Raw genomic sequence first — 18,954 nt, forward strand, 5'->3', positions numbered from 1 at the left:
TATAAATTTTATAAATTATCAATTTAATTCAAAAAAACATTTACTGAGTATATACACTGTACCAGACACTGTGTAGGGGCCTACGGATCTAGAACTAATCTCCCAATGAACAATGGTTTGCCTCTAAGTTTGTTTTTTTTTTTAATTATTTATTTATTTATTTATATTTATTTTTGGCTGTGTTGGGTCTTTGTTTCTGTGCGAGGGCTTTCTCTAGTCGTGGCAAGCAGGAGCCACTCTTCATCGCGGTGCGCGGGCCTCTCACTGTCGCGGCCTCTCCTGTTGCGGAGCACAAGCTCCAGACGCGCAGGCTCAGTAGTTGTGGCTCACGGGCCTAGTTGCTCCGCGGCATGTGGGATCTTCCCCGACCAGGGCTCGAACCCGTGTGCCCTGCATTGGCAGGCAGATTCGCAACCATTGCGCCACCAGGGAAGCCCTGCCTCTAAGTTTTAAAACTAAAAAAAAATGACAATGAAAACAATTTCCTGAGAAGTATTTATTCTTAAACATTCCGGGTAAGCTCTAGGCCAGGCACATATTTTCGTGCATCTGGTTTACCTTCCACACTTGCAGTGCTGCAAAGGATGAACACCGGGAACAATAATCTGAGGGTCACATGTGTACACATGTGTTTTAGGAAGATTTTTCAATAAGGGACCCCAAAAAAAAAAAGATTTTTCAAAACTCTCAAGAAGTGTTGGGTATGTATATGTATAGCTGATTCACTTTGTTATAAAGCAGAAACTAACACACCATTGTAAAGCAATTATACTCCAATAAAGATGTTAAAAAAAAAAAAAGTGTTAGGAATCAGAATCCACCTTACCCCAAACATCTAATTAACAAGTTTGTGCTTTGCTGGATTGGTTAATTCCTGAGGCAGTAATAAAGGAGCTGTGGATAGGAATGAGTATTTGTATTCACAGGTCATAAGCAAACGTGGAACATGGTGGGAAACACCTGGACATAGACACCAATCATTATATTAGAAAGGTTGTTCACTTGTGTGGAAAACAACTGAGGGAATCTCTCCAACCAAAGGTTGACCAGTACTACCCTGATTCTCTCATAACTTAGACATATCACGACAGAGCAGGGGAGTGTCCTCCTGCCAGAATGCAGACAAATTTCCTGGGCAAAATGCCACAATAGAACTTTATTAATCAATTTTCTTCAAATTATTTCTCAACTGTAAAAGGAACTGGATTCAGAGAGAAATAATCTAAATTTACCCTCACTTTTCTCAGGGCTCCCAAAGCTTCAGAGAAACGACTCACCATTAGAAAATATTTATGGACATACTTACCTGAGCCTGCATAGAAGGTTCTTGGTTAGGCTTTTTATACCTGCTGGAGGGGGTGGATTGCTGGAAATGTGTAGAGATGGAGTTCTTTATCATTAAAGTTTCATTGGGCAACACACTTTACTCATCATTTCAGGAGCCAAGCCAGACTCACAAAGAGCACAATGAAATGAGCTTATGAAAATCAAGTTTTCTCATTCCTCATTCATCTCAGTACATTAGCAGCACTGGGTCCAGATTTGACCTTGGATGGTTTACTCTGGACGATTCTGGCTGTAATGTCTGAATCAGGTAGAACTCATGGCTTGATTTTCACTTTCATCAGCTAGAGCTTGGCTTTGCAGAAGTAAGGACAGTAAAGAAACTGATGAGAATAAAATGACCACTGGGGTGCTGAAGGACAGCACTTCAGAGATTTCCAAATGCTTTTTGTTTTCTTTCATTTGTTTTTCTGTATTTTCTTTCAAATGGGAGCATATGCATATTAATTTTAAAACATTTTGTTTTCTCGACAGGTAATTAGAACTTTAAAATGTGTTGTCTGGTCACTTTATTATAGTCTGCTCTGCAGGGCAAAAAGGAAAGTCCTCCTGGCATCAGCAGGTCTTCATTAGCACATAAGCAAAGCATTCACCTTTATATCTAGCGTGTGAATACGCGACTTCATCGTCTTCTAGCGGTGAGTCTCCAGATCCTACAATAAAAAAGAACAGAAACTGCAGCAAGAAAAGCCACATGATACGGACGAATATTTTTGAAGCACTGCTTTGGCACAGTCCATGCAAGAGGGGCTATTAGAACGCAGAGCCAAGAGTAAAAGCTTTTGTGGCCATTCATGAAGGGACAGGGGACCTCTCAGAGTGAGCCTGGCTGGGCTGAGATTGCCAGAGCCAATCAAGATGAGCCTCAAATGGTTTTGGAATTACCACATGCCAACTGAAATTCTGGACTCGGGATTGAAAGAAAGTCAACTTCACTCTGAGAAGAGGCCAACGGATATGAATCTCATGCCAGAGGAGACGCAGTAAAATGTGTATAACTCAGATACGGCCCAGAGTTTCTCCAGCAATCAAAGAAAACCTGGTAGAACTGGGTGTTTATGTTACCTGAGAATCAGTCCATTTTATGAAATGAACTTGGGTGGACGATAAGGAGGAAAATCAAATGTCTTATCTTAATGACAAAGAAATATAAAGCTGCCTTGGTATATCTGTAGGAAATGAGTGTTGCAATTGATGATCTGGATGTTTATTCAAAACCTCTTCACCAAGGCATGGCTAAGGTCAAATTTCATGATGAGTCTTGCTACCCTTGAAAACCACAGCCTCATAGAGAAAGTCTGTGCTCAATTTTAAAATTTAAACTCATTTGGAAGTTGGAACTGAATCATTTTTAACATGTTAAATACTGAATTCCAGTAAATGGTAGATGCTTAATCTTTAAAGCAGTACCAGGCCCCAAACTTCCAAGCGATCATCTTAAATTTAGAGATCTTTCCTCCTAGCCTTCCTAGTCTGACCACTGACTGTTGAGTTAACACCATCTTGATCACACATTTACCAGCAGGAACTGCAACCGTCACAGATAAGAACATTCTCTTCTATGAGGTTATTGCAAGTCCTCACACGCCACAGCCTTGTTACACATCTAAGAGGATTGCTACACAAACAAGTTCAGGGCCGACTCTCAGAAACTGGATTTCTATACTCTGGATTCTGAGTTTTCTCCATTTGCCTTCACGTGTACACATAACTCCTACAGTGAGCCTTGATCCTGCTCGTTGCCCCCAGGCATGTCAGGAATAAACTACATGCATTGTTAAACCACAAATTCAACTCAAGACAACAAGCTCAACTCTGGTGTCATTTGAAGAGTGGTAAATGTTTGCCTAAAGAGAGGAACCCTCCTGGTTACACCATGAGACAAGTCTTTATAATGAGCCAAAAGGAGATATAAAGATGGTTCGCATCACCACCCCCAAGGTAGCAGCGTCCCTGGCAGAGTAAAGAAGCTCTTCTGTTCATTTGTTTCTTTTTTTTTATTTTATTTTAACTATTGCTCCATCTTGTTTTGGCTTGCTCAGTTCTTTGGGGTTTTTTAAATTTTTGGCTGCATTGGGTCTTTGTTGCTGCGCGTGGGTTTCTCTAGTTGAGGCGAGTGGGAGCTACTCTTTGTTGTGGTGCGCGGGCTTCTCATGCAGTGGCTTCTCTTGTTGCGGAGCATGGGCTCTAGGCATGCGGGCTTCAGTAGTTGTGGCACACGGGCTCAGTAGTTGTGGCTCACGGGCTCTAGAGCACAAGCTCAGTAGTTGTGGCACACGGGCTTAGTTGCTCCGCGGCAGGTGGGACCTTCCCGGACCAGGGCTCGAACCCATGTGCCCTGCATTGGCAGGCGGATTCTCAACCACTGTGCCACCAGGGAAGCCCTCAGTTGTTTCTTTGGAAAGCTCACTGAAACCCAAAACCAGGCATTCTCACTACTGCCTTTACTTAAATTAGAGCCTGCAAGACAGACAGTTCAGATGATCTCAAGAGGTTACCTTGATTAGCAACTTGATTAGTAGCTCACTTATATTGGTCCGTCCACCTCCACTTAGATCACAACCACTCATTATCTCTCTCTGCCTATCTTGAACTATGATGACTCTAAGTCAGAAATTCCCCTTTGCCAATGATTGTTCCAGGGGTAGGCATGAAACCCAGTATTGGCCAATGACAAGGAAAAATATGTCTGCTTTGGGGGAACAGGGCTTATGGAAAAGACTTTCCCCCTGATAAAAGAGAAAAGTGCACAAGAAAACTCTTTTGCCCTCTTTTCTCCCTTCCGGCTTTGGAAGCTATGGTATAAGGATAAATGCCTGAAGCTACAGCAGCCATTTTGCAATCATGAGGTAAGATGTCTCAGGACAAAAGGTTTTTGGCTGAGGATGGTAGAGTGGAACTATTAAAAGAACCTGGGGTCTGTGATGACTTTATTGGGCTACTAAATCAACCCTAGACATCTTACCTCCATACTTCTTGCTAGGTCAATAATAAATGTCCTTTCAATTTAAGCCACTGTGAATAGCATTGTCACTTGCAGCTTAATGCATCCAAACTGATTCACAAATGAACAGGAAATTTACTGCCTATTATTGATAGGAGATAAAAGAATACAAAATAAATGGATATTAGCTACCCCTTCCCCCAGAATCCCAGTTTATATTCAGCCTAAACTCATATATCAACTTCTATAAAAAATGATGACTAGTCTACAAAATGGACATCATGAAGGATACAATAAGATCAAAGACCACTGACTAACTTATGTTCAGCAGACTGTACTTATTAAAGCTTACTAAAGCAGCAAAGGAAATTCACACATATTAGAGAAAGATTTTCCACAGGGTTAAAATAGAAAGAAAGGAATAAGAAGAGAGAGAGAAGTTGGCAGGGAAGGAGAGAGGGAGGTTTCCTAACAAACTTTCCTTTATTTACAAAAGGTCATCCCTTTAGAATTCTGGTTAATTGAGGTTTTGTCGTGAAAACCATTAATCAGTCCTCATGTGGTTCAGATTACCACTCTTTGGAAAGAATGCTTCAGTGCTTCTTCTACACAAATACAAATTCTACATTGGCTCAGAAATCAGAAACTCAGTGCCATATAGGATTCTGTCCCTCAGCCATACCTGGAGCCAATTCCATTTATAATTCTGCTCTCCTTGCAGAAACTTCATCTAAATCAACAAATTTGCAAAGAAATAGTCACTCCTTTTTTCCAAAGTTCAAAGAAGGGTCTTCCTGGCCCATTGAATCCCACCCTTTCATCCAGTATGTCCAGGTAGTTAACACCATTGAGGCAACCAACACACTCTTAAAAAATATCTATTAAATGTATTAAAATTACACCAGGAATTTAGATTTAGAAGGCTAGACTGCTCCTTTCATCACTCTAAAAGTTTTTTCATTGTGACGGTGGTGGGTAGAGGGAGCATTTGAAACTAATGGAAGATGTAGCCAATTTGCTAAACTACATTCCTGTACTGACTGTGATACGTGATGCAAGTTGACAGATTTGCTGGTTCTGTGTTAAAGTTTTAGCTCAAAGGGTTGGGTTTACTTTTTAATTATTTTGAAGATAGCTATACATTCTTAACTTTTGTCAGAAATTTTTCTTTCTCCCCCTCATCATCCTTATTCTAATTTTATTACTATCAGGAGTCATTATATTTAATAGTAAACTGCATCATCAATTTTATACTGAAAGTCAATGGGAAAATCAAACTCACTTCGCAGTAAAGATTCTTAACCTGAGTCCCTGGCCTCCTAGAGGAACAATGGAAGTGCTTTGGGGGAGTCCATGAACCCCTTGTAATTGGACATGCTTTTTGGTACATGAATATACTTTCCTGGGGAAAAACTTGCTAACTTTTAGTAGATTTTAATAAGGGTCTGTGATCCAAAAAATTATTAAGAATCATGGTTTTACAGCATTCTTTATTATGAAGCATGTTAGAGTATTTACTAAAGAAGTATGTAGTATCTCCTTGATATTTGAAATTTTTTAGTATGGGAGAGGAGAGACAAATATATTTAAAACAAGGATAAGTGCTTATCTTTATTAGATCTTACTGCTTTCTTCTCTAGATTATTGCTGTCCAATGGAACTTTCTGCAATGATGGACATGCTCTATATCTATGCTGTACAATAGGATAGCCACTAGCCACATGTGATCATTAAGCACTTGAAATATGGCTAGTACAACTGGGGGGATACATTTTTTATTTCATTGAACTTTAATTAATTTAAATTTATACAGCCATGTGGCTAGTGGTTACCATACTAGACAGCATAGGTCTAGACTTCATTTAAAAATATATATTTTGTGGAGATAAATCATGTCTCTAAATTGCTCAGTGGTGAGAACCATGTCTAATTTGCCTTGTATACCTAGCATATGATTCAGAATTGGTAGTTGACAAATGTTGGAAGAAAAGAGAAAAATCTGCCTCATGTTTCTTATGACACATAAATCATGTGTCATTATGCTCGTATGTCTGGAATGGTTTTATCCCACTCAGTACAGCTTCAGGATATAAATTTGAATGGTGACAATACTGGAGATTTGGATGTTTAGAAAAAGGTATTTGGGGGACTTCCCTGGTGGCACAGTGGTTAAGAATCCGCCTGCCAATGCAGGGGACATGGGTTCGATCCCTGGTCCAGGAAGATCCCACATGCCATGGAGCAACTAAGCCCGTGAGCCACAACTACTGAGCCTGCGTGCCACAACTACTGAAGCCCACATGCCTAGAACCTGTGCTCCGCAACAAGAGAAGCCACCGCAATGAGAAGGCCACGCACTGCAATGAAGAGTAGCCCCAGCTCAGCTGGCCGCAACTAGAGAAAGCCTGCATGCAGCAAGGAAGACCCAACACAGCCAAAAATAAATAAATTAAAATAAACAAATAAATTTTAAGAAAAAGGAAAAGGTATTTTGCACTATTGGAAGCCACAGGGTATTCATTTACAGGAACCAGATGATTTAGTGCTAGCAAATGATTTGCCAAAGTGGCTACACTGCAGCTGTAGTAAAGTCAAAAGGATATTTGAATGGCTTCTGAACAAAGATCAAATCCAGGGCACTGCCAGGAAAACACAGCCTACAGATAAAGCCAAGGATATGACCATCAAATCCTTTGTTAAGTCAAGGTGGTGCTTCAGAGTACTTTCAGTCATACAAGAGTCCCTTTAGAGAGTAAAGGTGTGTCTCCCAGATCCTCTCAATGAAACAACAGAGAAGAGTTTATGTCTATGAGATTTGTGGATGTGGCTTCTGTCTAATGGACAGAACGTCTAATGGACAGGAGACCCACAAAGTTCTTAATGAGGTATATATTCAGAAATATTACCAACATGACTGAGGGGGACAGAGACATTATAGAATGAGGAGAGCCCTTTGAACTCCCAGAATTCTACTGTCAGGAAACAGGCTCATAGAGCTGCTTAGCTGTAGATAGGTGTTACCCTTCCTGGAAAAGGAAAGACTGCTTAGAGGGTGGAATCAAGAGCCTAGAGAATAGAGCAGTAGAACCATAAAGAATTATTTCCAGACTGTGAGGCCTGAAGAAAGAACTACCAAAACTTGGCCAGCGAGATTTCAGGATTTCTATGGAACAGTGACTCCTTTATGCCTCCCATTTAACCCCATTTTTAGCAGGAATCTCTATAGCAGTTATATTACGGCTATTCAACCATTGTAGGTTGGGTACGTGGGGAGAAGATACCTCTTTGGTTTTACAGGTCTACAGATAGAGAAGAACTGTATTCAAGCAGTTCCAGTTAAGGAAGTACATAGAAGGAGCCTCATCCCCACCTGGACCTGATTTAGATGATGAGATTCTGGACTTTGAGCTGATGCTACAATGGGATAAGACTTTTAGGGACCTTGGGAGGGCGTGAGTGTATTTTGCATGTGGGAAGGACATGGATCACTGGGTGCCAGAGGGTAGACTGTGATATGCAGCCTCCAAGATGGCCCCCAGTGATCCCTTTCTCCTGGAATTCATACCTTTGTATAACTCTCCCTTATTGGAATGGACTTATTGACTTTGCTTCTAATGAAAAGAATATAGCAGAAGGGATGTTATATCTCTTCGGAGATATAAAAAGACTGTGGTTTCCATCTTGGACATTCTCTTACTGTCTTTCTTGGATCACTCATCCTGGGGCATGCCAGCTGCCAAGTCTTGATGGAGTCCTATATAGAGAAGCCCATGTGGCGAGGAACCAAAGCCTGCCAATAATCATGTGAATAAGGTTGGAAGAAGATCTACACACACACACATACACACACGTCGAGCCTTCAGATTAAACCTCAGGCCAAGGCAACAACTTGATTGCAACCTCATGAGAAACCCTGAGCCAGCTAAGCCATGACCAGATTGTAATGTACACAAATTCTGATATAAGAAGCAGTATTTGTTTTAAAAACAAAAAAGGGGGTGTGGGTGGAAGTACAACCCTGCAGGATTTATGTGACTGAGCACCTTACGGTGCTAGATTTTACCTGAGACTGTCTCCTTGCTTGGGTCTTTTTCCCTTCCCCTCCTCACTTACATCTTTTCCCTGAGAGCAGCCCTCCTGCAAGTCACAGACTCTGCTTCTAGGGAACCAAGGTAAGACAGCAACTGAATCTCCCTAAAACTCAAATACCCCAATTGGCCATGCCTCACAGGGTTGCCATAAAGGTTAAATGGCATAGGTATATGTTTCTAAAATACTATATTAAAATAATTACTATTATTCTTGGTTTGTTTTACAAACTTCTCATTTGATAGTTCCTAATCACATTTTCTATTTAATTTAGTATGTATATATTTTAGGCTTCTACTACCTTGAACTGCTATGCATGTAAATGAGATTCTGGTAAAAATATTAAAATAAGACAAACATATCTGGGCTGATATGTTTTTCAAGAATCTTTTAAAGCATTAAGCATAGTCAGGAATCTTAGTGCCACCAAATTTTTCTCTGTGTGTTTTTAAATTCCTCTGTCTAAACCATCTTGTATGATTTATGATTTAGGAAAAAAATATATATATATACATTCAATTTAATAACCACCAGGAAAAGCCACATACTCAATCCTCTCTAGTAAAATAAACTGTTGTCAAGTTTAGTCCATGAATTCGTATGACTGGGTGATAAAATCTGCTTTAGGAATAAGTGACTTTCAGTCTCAAGATACTACACAGTTTATCCTTTGAGGCAGGAAAACCCCTGTGTTTCTCTATGTCTTCATGTCCTAAAGATCTTTACAAAATGGGAGCCTACAGAAAGTTATTTTACAGCTGTGAAGCATTACTCCTGAGTCTCTCGCATTCTGTGGCTTTTGCTAACACTTACAAGTGTTCAAACATTTTGGGAGAGCCTGAGGAAGGGTGGACAGAGGGTAGAGTGGTAACCCTTCTCTCCTCCGTGGGTAAATTTGCAAGGGCTTCTTAGCTAGTCCTAATATATGGGGGACCATTGATTGAAGAAGCCCAGGTGTGAGTCTCACATGCCCGACTGGCAGGCCAGACTTGCTCTGTTATGTCTTGGCAAAATTTTGAGACAGAGGAGAGATGTCCAGGAGTTGTGTATAAATGTGTGTGTTTGAAGGAGTGGAGCAGAGAAGACAATTTAGCTTTTCAAGAGCATCAGCTTCAACTCCAAGATACAGGAGCGAGTACACAGAGGGCCAGACAATGTAAATGAGACACTCTTCCTTGGAAGCTTTACACCTCTAAATCAGGGGCAGACGAACAGATAAAAGCCCAAGGGTAAGAAAAGGGGGTGGCGGAAGTACACAGAGACGATGCCCGTCCCAGGTGGAACAAGGGGATCCAGAAAGATGGATCTAAATAAACCTTTTGCTAATCATGCGGAGTAGACTGAAGGCAATGTTTATTACCAGTATTTTTCTTGGAGGAGAACATCCACGAAAATATTCAGATGGGACAAGTTTACAGTACATCTCAGACATTCACTTCACTATACCCTCCTCTCTTCCCCTCCCCATCACCATCCCAAAGCCCTCACATGTACCAACAATCAACTAGAGTAGTGTTTCAAACTTTTGACCCAATTTAATGTCATAACTAGTATTTTCATAGTGAAATAGAACAGAATTGAAAGTGTCAGGGTTCATTGCACATATTAAAGATAAATACTACTTTGTGCAACTTATGTTTTAATTATATAGGTGTACGTGCAGTACGGTGTCCCCAGTTTGCATGAGACAGTCTGATTTTGTGTCTGTGGTCCCAGCATTATTATCACTAGCACTCCCTCACACTCAAAAGTGTTCTGATTGGACAATAAATACTATATTAACCCAAATAATAGGTCACAGTATATATTTCTTCCTATGGGTCTTAGTCAAAATAATTGGAAAAATAGTGATTTAGAATATTTTGAAACACCCGTAGGTAATAAGAGTCTTGTCTAGTTAATTCTTTGTTTCTTCCCTCCAAATGAAGATACCTGACTATCTGAGAAAGGCTTCTGGGGGCAGTAATGGAAGCCTTTGCTTTGCCCTGATTTGTTCAGGACATGGATGTTCTAGCCCATGGAACGCCAAGCAGGGACTGAGCTTTCTCAATCGCGCATGGCCATCCTCTCTGGTAGGATGCAATTGAAAGAGCCCTGGGATTAAGTTCCAGCTCCTCCACTAATTCTATGGTATTGACTGAGGAAGCCACTTTCCTTTCCTGAGCCTCAGTTTGCTCATCTGTAAAAGGGAGTGACAGTAATGGGGAGAAGAGTGCAGTACATGTTTTCAAATTATGTCCCCTCTGAACATTCCTATAGTCAACCTCTAGCTGGGATCATGGTAGTCAAGCAAATTGACATGCCCTCCTCTTTCTCCTCCAACTGGTAGTAAACAATGAGCATGGTGCATGACTCAACTTCGCCAGATTCTTTCATTTTCATTGCCTCTTTAAGTAAGTCCTAGGGCAATCCCATGAGGGAGGTATCATTCAGGGACTAGCATGTATAGGTGGGGAGGGCAGCAACCCTTTGCAACCTTGTTCATGCTCTGATCTCAGCTCAGAGAATGAAGTGAATATCAAGTACAAGGCAAACAAGGATTGAACTCTTCTGATCATAAATCCTGTGCCATTTCACAACTTCTTGTTTCTGTCTTCCTGCCTTTACACAACCCACCTGAAAAGCCCTTCCCTTCCTCTCAGCCCCTTTCCTGATTTAAAAGCTATTTCAAAGCCTAGCTCCTCTAGTTGGTCTTTTCTAATCTTCACTTTAAAGTCTATTCACATTCACATGCTCTGTCCCATTTTTGAATTAGCACTGATCTTATATGGGTTTGGATTTTTCAGAAGTTGTTTCAGATGTGTGTAGGTTCTGTCTTCCCAGGTAGACATAAAACTTCTCAGGGAAGTTATGTTGATAATATTTCTGAATATATAACTCATTAAGAACCTTGTAGGTCTCCTGTGAATCTCTTGGAGTTCACTCCATTAGACAAAAGCCACATCCACAAATCTCATAGACATAAACTCTTGTCTGTTGTTTGACTGAGAGGATCTGGGAGACACATCCTTGCTCTCTTAGAGCTTCAGTGAACAAAGCACCGCTCTACCCAGAGTTCCTCAAAAGGCTTCTTCCCCTCGAGACTTTTGTCTACATACCCCTGATCTGCTGGAGCTGTTCCACCAGCATCAAAGCGAGACACCATCTCCCTGAGTGAAGGCTATACTTACAGAAACAGATACTGTATTTAAGATTCAAAAAAGCTGCCCAAATACAGCTGCAATTGGCACATTGTTCTTGGCAGTAAACCAGTGGTATAATTTACAAAATTCTGGCACATTGTAGCAAAACTGAGAAGAACAGGGTTCAGGAAAGAGAGAGACTAAGGGGCTTCCCTGGTGGCGCAGTGGTTGAGAATCTGCCTGCTAATGCAGGAGACACGGGTTCGAGCCCTGGTCTGGGAAGATCCCACATGCCACGGAGCAGCTGGGCCCGTGAGCCACAGCTGCTGAGCCTGCGCGTCTGGAGCCTGTGCCCCGCAACGGGAGGGGCCGCGATAGTGAAAGGCCCGCGCACCGCGATGAAGAGCGATGAAGAGCGGTCCCCGCACCGCGATGAAGAGTGGCCCCCACTTGCCGCAACTAGAGAAAGCCCTCGCACGAACCGAAGACCCAGCACAGCCAAAAATAAATAAATAAATAAATAAATAAATAAAATTAAAAAAAAAAAAAAAAAAAAGAGAGAGACTAAGAAAATAAAATACAATTGCAGCAGTGTGTACTGAGGATAGTGGGCAGCAAGCGTCTAATTGCATAGCTGTAGAATGATAAAATGTAGATTAAAGGGAGAGAGACAGACAGACAAATTGGACGGGGGTAGGGAGAGAGAGAGAAAGAAAGAGAGAAGTGAGGAAAGACACTGCCAGAAAACATCCCTTAAATAAACATCATAGGATTGTCTGTGACAGGCTGCAGCCTGTTCAGCTGAAACCTGAGGCTTCGTCCTTCTGGAACATTCTCTGGTTCCCTGACAGAGGATGGAACACCAGCACCCAAGGATGAAAACCTGGACTTCACTTGAAGCCTTTCACGCTCTGCTGTGATGAGAAGTAGAATGGTTTCTTTTCCGGGTAGTTTCTCTCTTGGATTTTGAAAGCATGATTTTCCACCCAGTGTCCTTGAACTGACAGTCACACACTGGCTGCTGTCAGTTATTATTATCTTCACTGGGAGGCTCAAGCTCTGGGGAAAAATGAAGGTGGAACTGAACTGATGGCAATTCTGGGTTTCAAAATGATAATCAGCAGGTCTTGCGTACTACCTCTTGGGATGGCTAAACTCCAATACACAATGCCTGGTGCTACCCCTTTCTAGGTGTGATGGACATCCACTGTGTTCTTCTGAGGGAAACAGGACCCCTCCTTTTCGAGAACTGCACCATTCCCCCATGCTACCCACATGCTTCTAGTGGAGATGGCTTTTTCCTAACCCCTGACCACAGGGACAATCACGGGAATCAAGCTGGAACAATCAGATCCTTCAGAGGATTTTTCTCTGGTCGTAAAATATGGTAAAAGGAAAATACAGTGGTAAAAGGAAGCTATGATCCCTGTAAATGCCAATGACAAAGGTTAAGTCTCGTAGAGAATGCTAATCCGAGGGAAAGAAATCATCACAGAAAAGCAGGGACAAAACAGAGATAGAGGGAAAGAAAGAGCAATCTCACAGTATTTGAGCCCTTGGTTCCAGTATGCCTTGGGCCCACCAGCCATACCCCTGCCCTTACAGAAAACAAAATCTCCCTTTGGGCAAAGCTGGTTCAAGATGGGTTTCTGTCACTTACCATGAAGAGGTCTGACTTAAATAGCAGGCCATCAATTCACATTTGAATGAAATGAATGACCAAAGGATATGGTACGACCTCTGATTTGGGATAAGAAATCAGTCTCAGAACATCACCTCCAATTCCTTATTTCAAAACAATAGTGTAGCTCAGATTTAAAACAGCTTAGTGTGCTGTTCAACAAATTTAGTGGGATCAGCTTTTTTTTTAAATTTTTATTGGAGTATAGTTGATTTACAATGTTGTGTTAGTTTCAGGTGTACAGCAAAGTGTATCAGTTATACATATACATATACCCACTCTTTTTTGGGTTCTTTTCCCACATAGGCCATTAAAGAGTATTGAGTAAAGTTCCTTGTGCTATAACAGTAGGTCCTTACTAATTATCTATTTTACATATAGTAGTGTGTATATGTCAATCCCAATCTCCCAGTTTATCCCTGCCCCCCCTTACCCCCTGGTAACCATAAGTTTGTTTTCTACATCTGTAACTCTTATTTCTCTTTTGTAGATAAGTTCATTTGTATCCTTATTTAAAAAATTTTTTTACTTCATTTTTGGCTGCATCAGGTCTTAGCTGCGGGATCTTCGTTGCAGCATGTGGGCTCTTTCGTTGCGGCGTGCGGGCTTCTCTCTAGTTGCTGCGCGTGGGCTCCAGAGCGTGTGGGCTCTGTAGTTTGTGGCACACGGGCTCAGTAGCTGTGGCGCGCAGGCTTAGTTGCCCCGCGGCATGGGGGATCTTAGTTCCCCGACCAGGGATCAAAGCCATGTCTCCTGCATTGGAAGGAGGATTCTTAACCACTGGACCACCAAGGAAGTCCCTGTATCCTTTTTTTTTTTAGATTCCACATATAAGTGACATCATATGATATTTGTCTTTCTCTGTCTGACTTACTTCACTCAGTATGACAATCTCTAGGTCCAACCATGTTGCTGCAAATGACATGATTTCATTCCTTTTTATGGGGGATCAGCTTTATTTTTAATAAAATACATTAGATCAGAATGAGAGAAAACAGTCACTGTATATAGTAAAGGTTTATGAAACTTCTGGCTCAGTAATATAATTATGTATATTATATATATAATATTTCATTGATTCTAAAAAAGCATTTTTTTACATTTTAATTTCTCTGAACTCACGATGACCTTTATAATCGATGGAATGGCATAATTTAATTGGCATCACTTCTTTCTTTCTTAGTGGTACTTAAGATAACGATGCCTTTGACAACCACTGGAGTCTTAGATGTGATGACATACTGTGTGTGTGTGTTAGTGTGTATGCGCGTGCATCTGTGTGCTCTGGACTGCAGTGTAAAATATATTTCTTACTGCTGGTAGCAATAGAAAGAATTTGAAAATAAGTGCATTACACGACTTACCTAGGGATTCCAAATTGATAATCAACTTTGATTTAATAAAGGAATTTTTTTAAAAATTGATAATCAAACAAAGTAATCTTTGCTATACATATCAACTAAGGCATTTATCCACTCTCATATTTACATAATGCCTTAACACAGGGGTCCCCAACCCCCAGGCCGCAGACCGGTAGCAGCCTGTTAGGAACCGGGTGGCACAGCAGGAGGTGAGCGGCGGGCGAGTGAGCGAAGCTTCATCTGTATTTACAGCCGCTCCCCATTGCTTCATCTGCCGCTCCCCATCGCTCGCATTACTGCCTGAACCATCCCCACCCCCCCATCCGTGGAAAAATTGTCTTCCATGAACCAGTCCCTGGTGCCAAAACGGTTGGGGACCGCTGCCTTAACACAACCAATTATACAAAGGGTTCCCCAGATAGCTTCTTCTCATTGTGGAAACCTCCTGATCCTCACAGGGGAAACTTCAGATAGCAGAACAGGCAAGTGGGGGTAATACACTGGATCAGTGGGCTTCTAGTGTCACTCAACAAGTACCTCATGCAGCCCTTGCCCACAGAGAGACCCAGAGAAGCACAGGGTGGCTGGTAATGCTGCCAGGATTTCAAGGCACTGATGACAGGGGAGCCCAAGTACCCCTCACGTACAGCTGGCAGTGTCCCAAAAGTGCATTTGTAAATCAGCTGCTTGTAACTTGAACTTGGCTTTCCCTTGGAAACCATCTTATAAATGGCGATCAGGGCTTCCCTGGTGGTTCAGTGGTTAAGAATCCACCTGTCAATGCAGGGGACACGGGTTCGAGCCCTGGTCTGGGAAGATCCCACATGCCACGGAGCAACTAAGCCCGTGTGCCACAACTACTGAGCTCGCGTGCCACAACTACTGAAGCCCGCGCGCCTAGAGCCCGTGCTCTGCAACAAGAGAAGCCACTGCAACGAGAAGCCTGTGCACCGCAATGAAGAGTAGCCCTTGCTCACCACAACTAGAGAAAGCCCGTACACAGTGACAAAGACCCAACACAGCCAAATATAAATTAATAAAATAAATAAATTTATAATAAATAAAAAAATAAATGGTGATCAGATCCCCTGGAGAGTCCATAAAAGCTCTTTTAGGTCATAATGTAGTCGAATCCTAGATGTGCCTGGGGGTGACTCAGTACCCACTAAAAAGGAAGGACATTCTCCTCTCTCCAGAGCCTGTTATATCCCATATCTGCTTCTCCCCACCTCCACTCTGGGACACAGCATTCAGGCTCCTTCTATTCCTAGTACAACCATCCTGCTAGTTGGCAGTCTTGATCTGCTGACCTACAGTCTAACAAAGAGACTAATATGGATATTTATACGTGTGTCCTGGTTCCTCTTATTGAGAGTCCTCTGGTCCAAGAACTGAAAGCTCAGAAATTCCAGATGCAAACACAAATGACCATTTTAATGCCTTGGCTGTTCTCAAGGATGCTTCAACTTGTCAATACAGGAGGCCGCGGGCATGTTGGCCCCTTCCCAGCCCCTTGCTCCAGAAGGGCCTGTACTGACAAGCTCCCTTTGTTCTTCCTCCAGAACCTCAAGTCATCAGTAAGCGCCAGGGCCAAGGCAAGACTGTTTGGAGGGAGGGGACTGGTGGAGCTGGTTAAGTCACTATTTGCAGAGACAAGGCAAAACCATGGGCCAGTAAAGAAGGGACTGTACACCCTGAAGTGAACTTTGCCAAGCCATGTCTTTCTGAGCAATTTTCCAGTACCCCGATGAGCAGATACAAGTCCAGGGTAAGAAGGAAACAGCCAAATAAAAGGTAAATGGAGTAGCAGTGATTCCTCCAACCTTTAATCAGAAGCAGCTCTGTGCAGTACCACCTTATTCGGCCTTACTGGCCAAAGTAGACACCAGTGAGTCCCAACGCAGGTGCTTACAGCTTGTAAGGGGGAAGCAGGACCTCCTATTTAGTGGACATACATTACCCCAGGTGCTACCCTGGGCGATTTCCATAAAGGTTTTCATTTAATGCTGGAGAGGGTGTGGAGAAAAGGGAACCCTCCTACACTGTTGGTGGGAATGCTAGTTGGTGCAGCCACTCTGGAAAACAGTATGGAGGTTCCTCAAAAAACTAAAAATAGGCTTGCCATATGATCCAGCAATCCCACTCCTGGGCATATATCCAGACAAAACTATAATTCAAAAAGATACACGCACCCCAGTGTTCATAACAGCGCTATTCACAATAGCCAAGACATGGAAGCAACCTAAACGTCCATCAGCAGATGAATGGATAAAGAAGATGTGTACATATATACAATGGAATACTACTCAGCCATAAAAAAGAATAAAACAATGCCATTTGCAGCAACATGGATGGAACTAGAGATCATCGTACTAAGTGAAGTAAGCCAGATAGAGAAAGACAAATATCACATGATATCATTTATATGTGGAATCTAAAATGATACAAATGAACTTATGTATGAAACAGACTCACAGACGTAGAGAACAGACTTGTGGTTGCCAGTGGGGGGGCAGCGGGGTACAGATGGAGTGGGAGCTTGGGGTTAGCAGATGCAAACTATTATATATAGAATGGATAAACAACAAGGTCCTACTGTATAGCACAGGGAACTATATTCAATATCCTGTGATAAATCATAATGGAAAAGACAATAAAACAGAATATATATGTATAACTGAATCACTTTTCTGTACACCAGAAATTAACACAATGTTGTAAATCAACTATACTTCAATTTAAAAAAAAAAGAAAGAAAGAGAAAGAAAAAAGAAGAAAAGAAATAAGCAAAAAAAGGATTTCGTTTAATCCATGTAGTCACACAGAGCCTATCCAAAAAGAGGGAAAAATGCAAACACATTATTTTGCATCCCTTACAAAAGTTGTGATTGGTATTGGTCTTTGGAAGTTTTTCTAAATGTATGGTAGTCATATGCAAAGTCTACACAGCAAAATCAAAGCAGGTGTGGATCTTTTTCATCATTAAGGATGCCCGGGGAAGGTAAGACATGAGCATTTTTAGAGCATGAAAGCTGAAGTCTCCTAGAACTATTGCTCTTCAATGAAATGCTGAGGAAGGATTGCAAATGAAAAATGAAGGCAAGCAGAAAATGGGAAACATCCTAGGCAGTCTTTTCCTCTCTTCCCTTGGTAAACACATACAAAAATTCTCAAATGTTAGCAAATGACAACTTCTTTGTTTTATTGTAAGATCTTGAACGAGTGATGGGGTAGTCATCTCCACTGAGAATTTTCTAGTTTGTGAATCTGAGGAGGGGGAGCAGGGATTGAGGAGGTATGGGTGTCCTTCGACTCATCAAATTACCAGATTGCTCTAGTCTAATTCCATGAAATACATTTAAATTCCATGAAATACATTTGAAAGTAACTATAGTTTGGAAAGGGAAGCAATTTCAAAGTCAAGCAATTAGGACTCTACGTCTGGCAGTATGGGAGCCATTGTACCCTGACTGTGCTCACACAAAAATCAACTAAAAATTCTGGATAAATTTTAATAATTGTTTGGGGCTATCCACCTTGAGCTTTCAAGAAAGTAACAGATACTCAGAGGCCAGAATCATTGTAAAAGTGGGAACCTGGTCAGGTAAGCAGTTATTGAGGCTCACCTTTCTTTCTGAGGATGAAATGGAGCAGGACCCTGTGGGGCTCCTGGGCACAAAAGCCCTTCTGTGTCCCCTTCCCCGAGTTTTTTTTTTTTAACATCTTTATTGGAGTATAATTGCTTTACAATGGTGTGTTAGTTTCTGCTTTATAACAAAGTGAATGAAAAGACAGCCTCTTCAATAAGTGGTGCTGGGAAAACTGGACAGGTACATGTAAAAGTATGAAATTAGAACACTCCCTAACACCTTCCCCGAGTTTTAAAGGGCAGGTTCAAACAGTTGCTAATCAGGGAAGGGAGGGGATGCAGAGACAAGGGAGGAGAAGTCAAGAAACAATAGTGCAGCCTTGGGGCAGGGTCCTGGTTCCTCCTCAAGGGATGTACATAACAATATCTTTGAGCTCTTCTGCAGAACTAAAACCCCCACCAAATGAAAGATGTTCCAGACAGAAGGTCACAATTCAATAACTTTGAGAACCACAAATCACGAGACCACCTGACACCATAAGATCTCTAGATTGACGGAATGCAGGTCCTGCATTCATGCTGATCCTTATCAGAAACCAGGCTCCTGGACTATAAAACTCCTCACAACCCCCTTCCGCCCTGCCCCCAGGTTGGGGACACACAGTTTTGAAGGCATTAGCCTGCTGTGGCCCCCATTGCCTGGCAAAGCAATAAAGCTATTCTTTTCTACTCCACCCAAAACTGTCTCCAAGATTCAATTTGGTACCTGTGTATAGAGGCTGAATTTCAGCATCAAGGACAATTGCCAAAACTGAGCTTTGATA

General features: G+C 41.8%; 1 protein-coding gene across 2 annotated transcripts in view; it reads right to left on the bottom strand.

Annotated features, from left to right (window-relative positions):
• The window catches only part of SRPX (sushi repeat containing protein X-linked), a 115,917-nt gene that overhangs the window by 58,522 nt on the left and 38,441 nt on the right, over window positions 1-18,954 (bottom strand). Inside the window, exon 2 of one of the 2 annotated variants that reach the window (XM_057537786.1) lies at window positions 1,938-1,997. The exons of the other annotated variant lie outside the window; for it this stretch is intronic. Coding sequence (XP_057393769.1) covers window positions 1,938-1,997 — 60 coding nt within the window. The remainder of the gene's footprint in view (window positions 1-1,937; window positions 1,998-18,954) is intronic. 2 annotated transcript variants of the gene reach the window in all.

This window comes from Balaenoptera acutorostrata, chromosome X (genome assembly GCF_949987535.1).
Source record: "Balaenoptera acutorostrata chromosome X, mBalAcu1.1, whole genome shotgun sequence".
Taxonomy (NCBI): Eukaryota; Metazoa; Chordata; class Mammalia; order Artiodactyla; family Balaenopteridae; genus Balaenoptera; species Balaenoptera acutorostrata.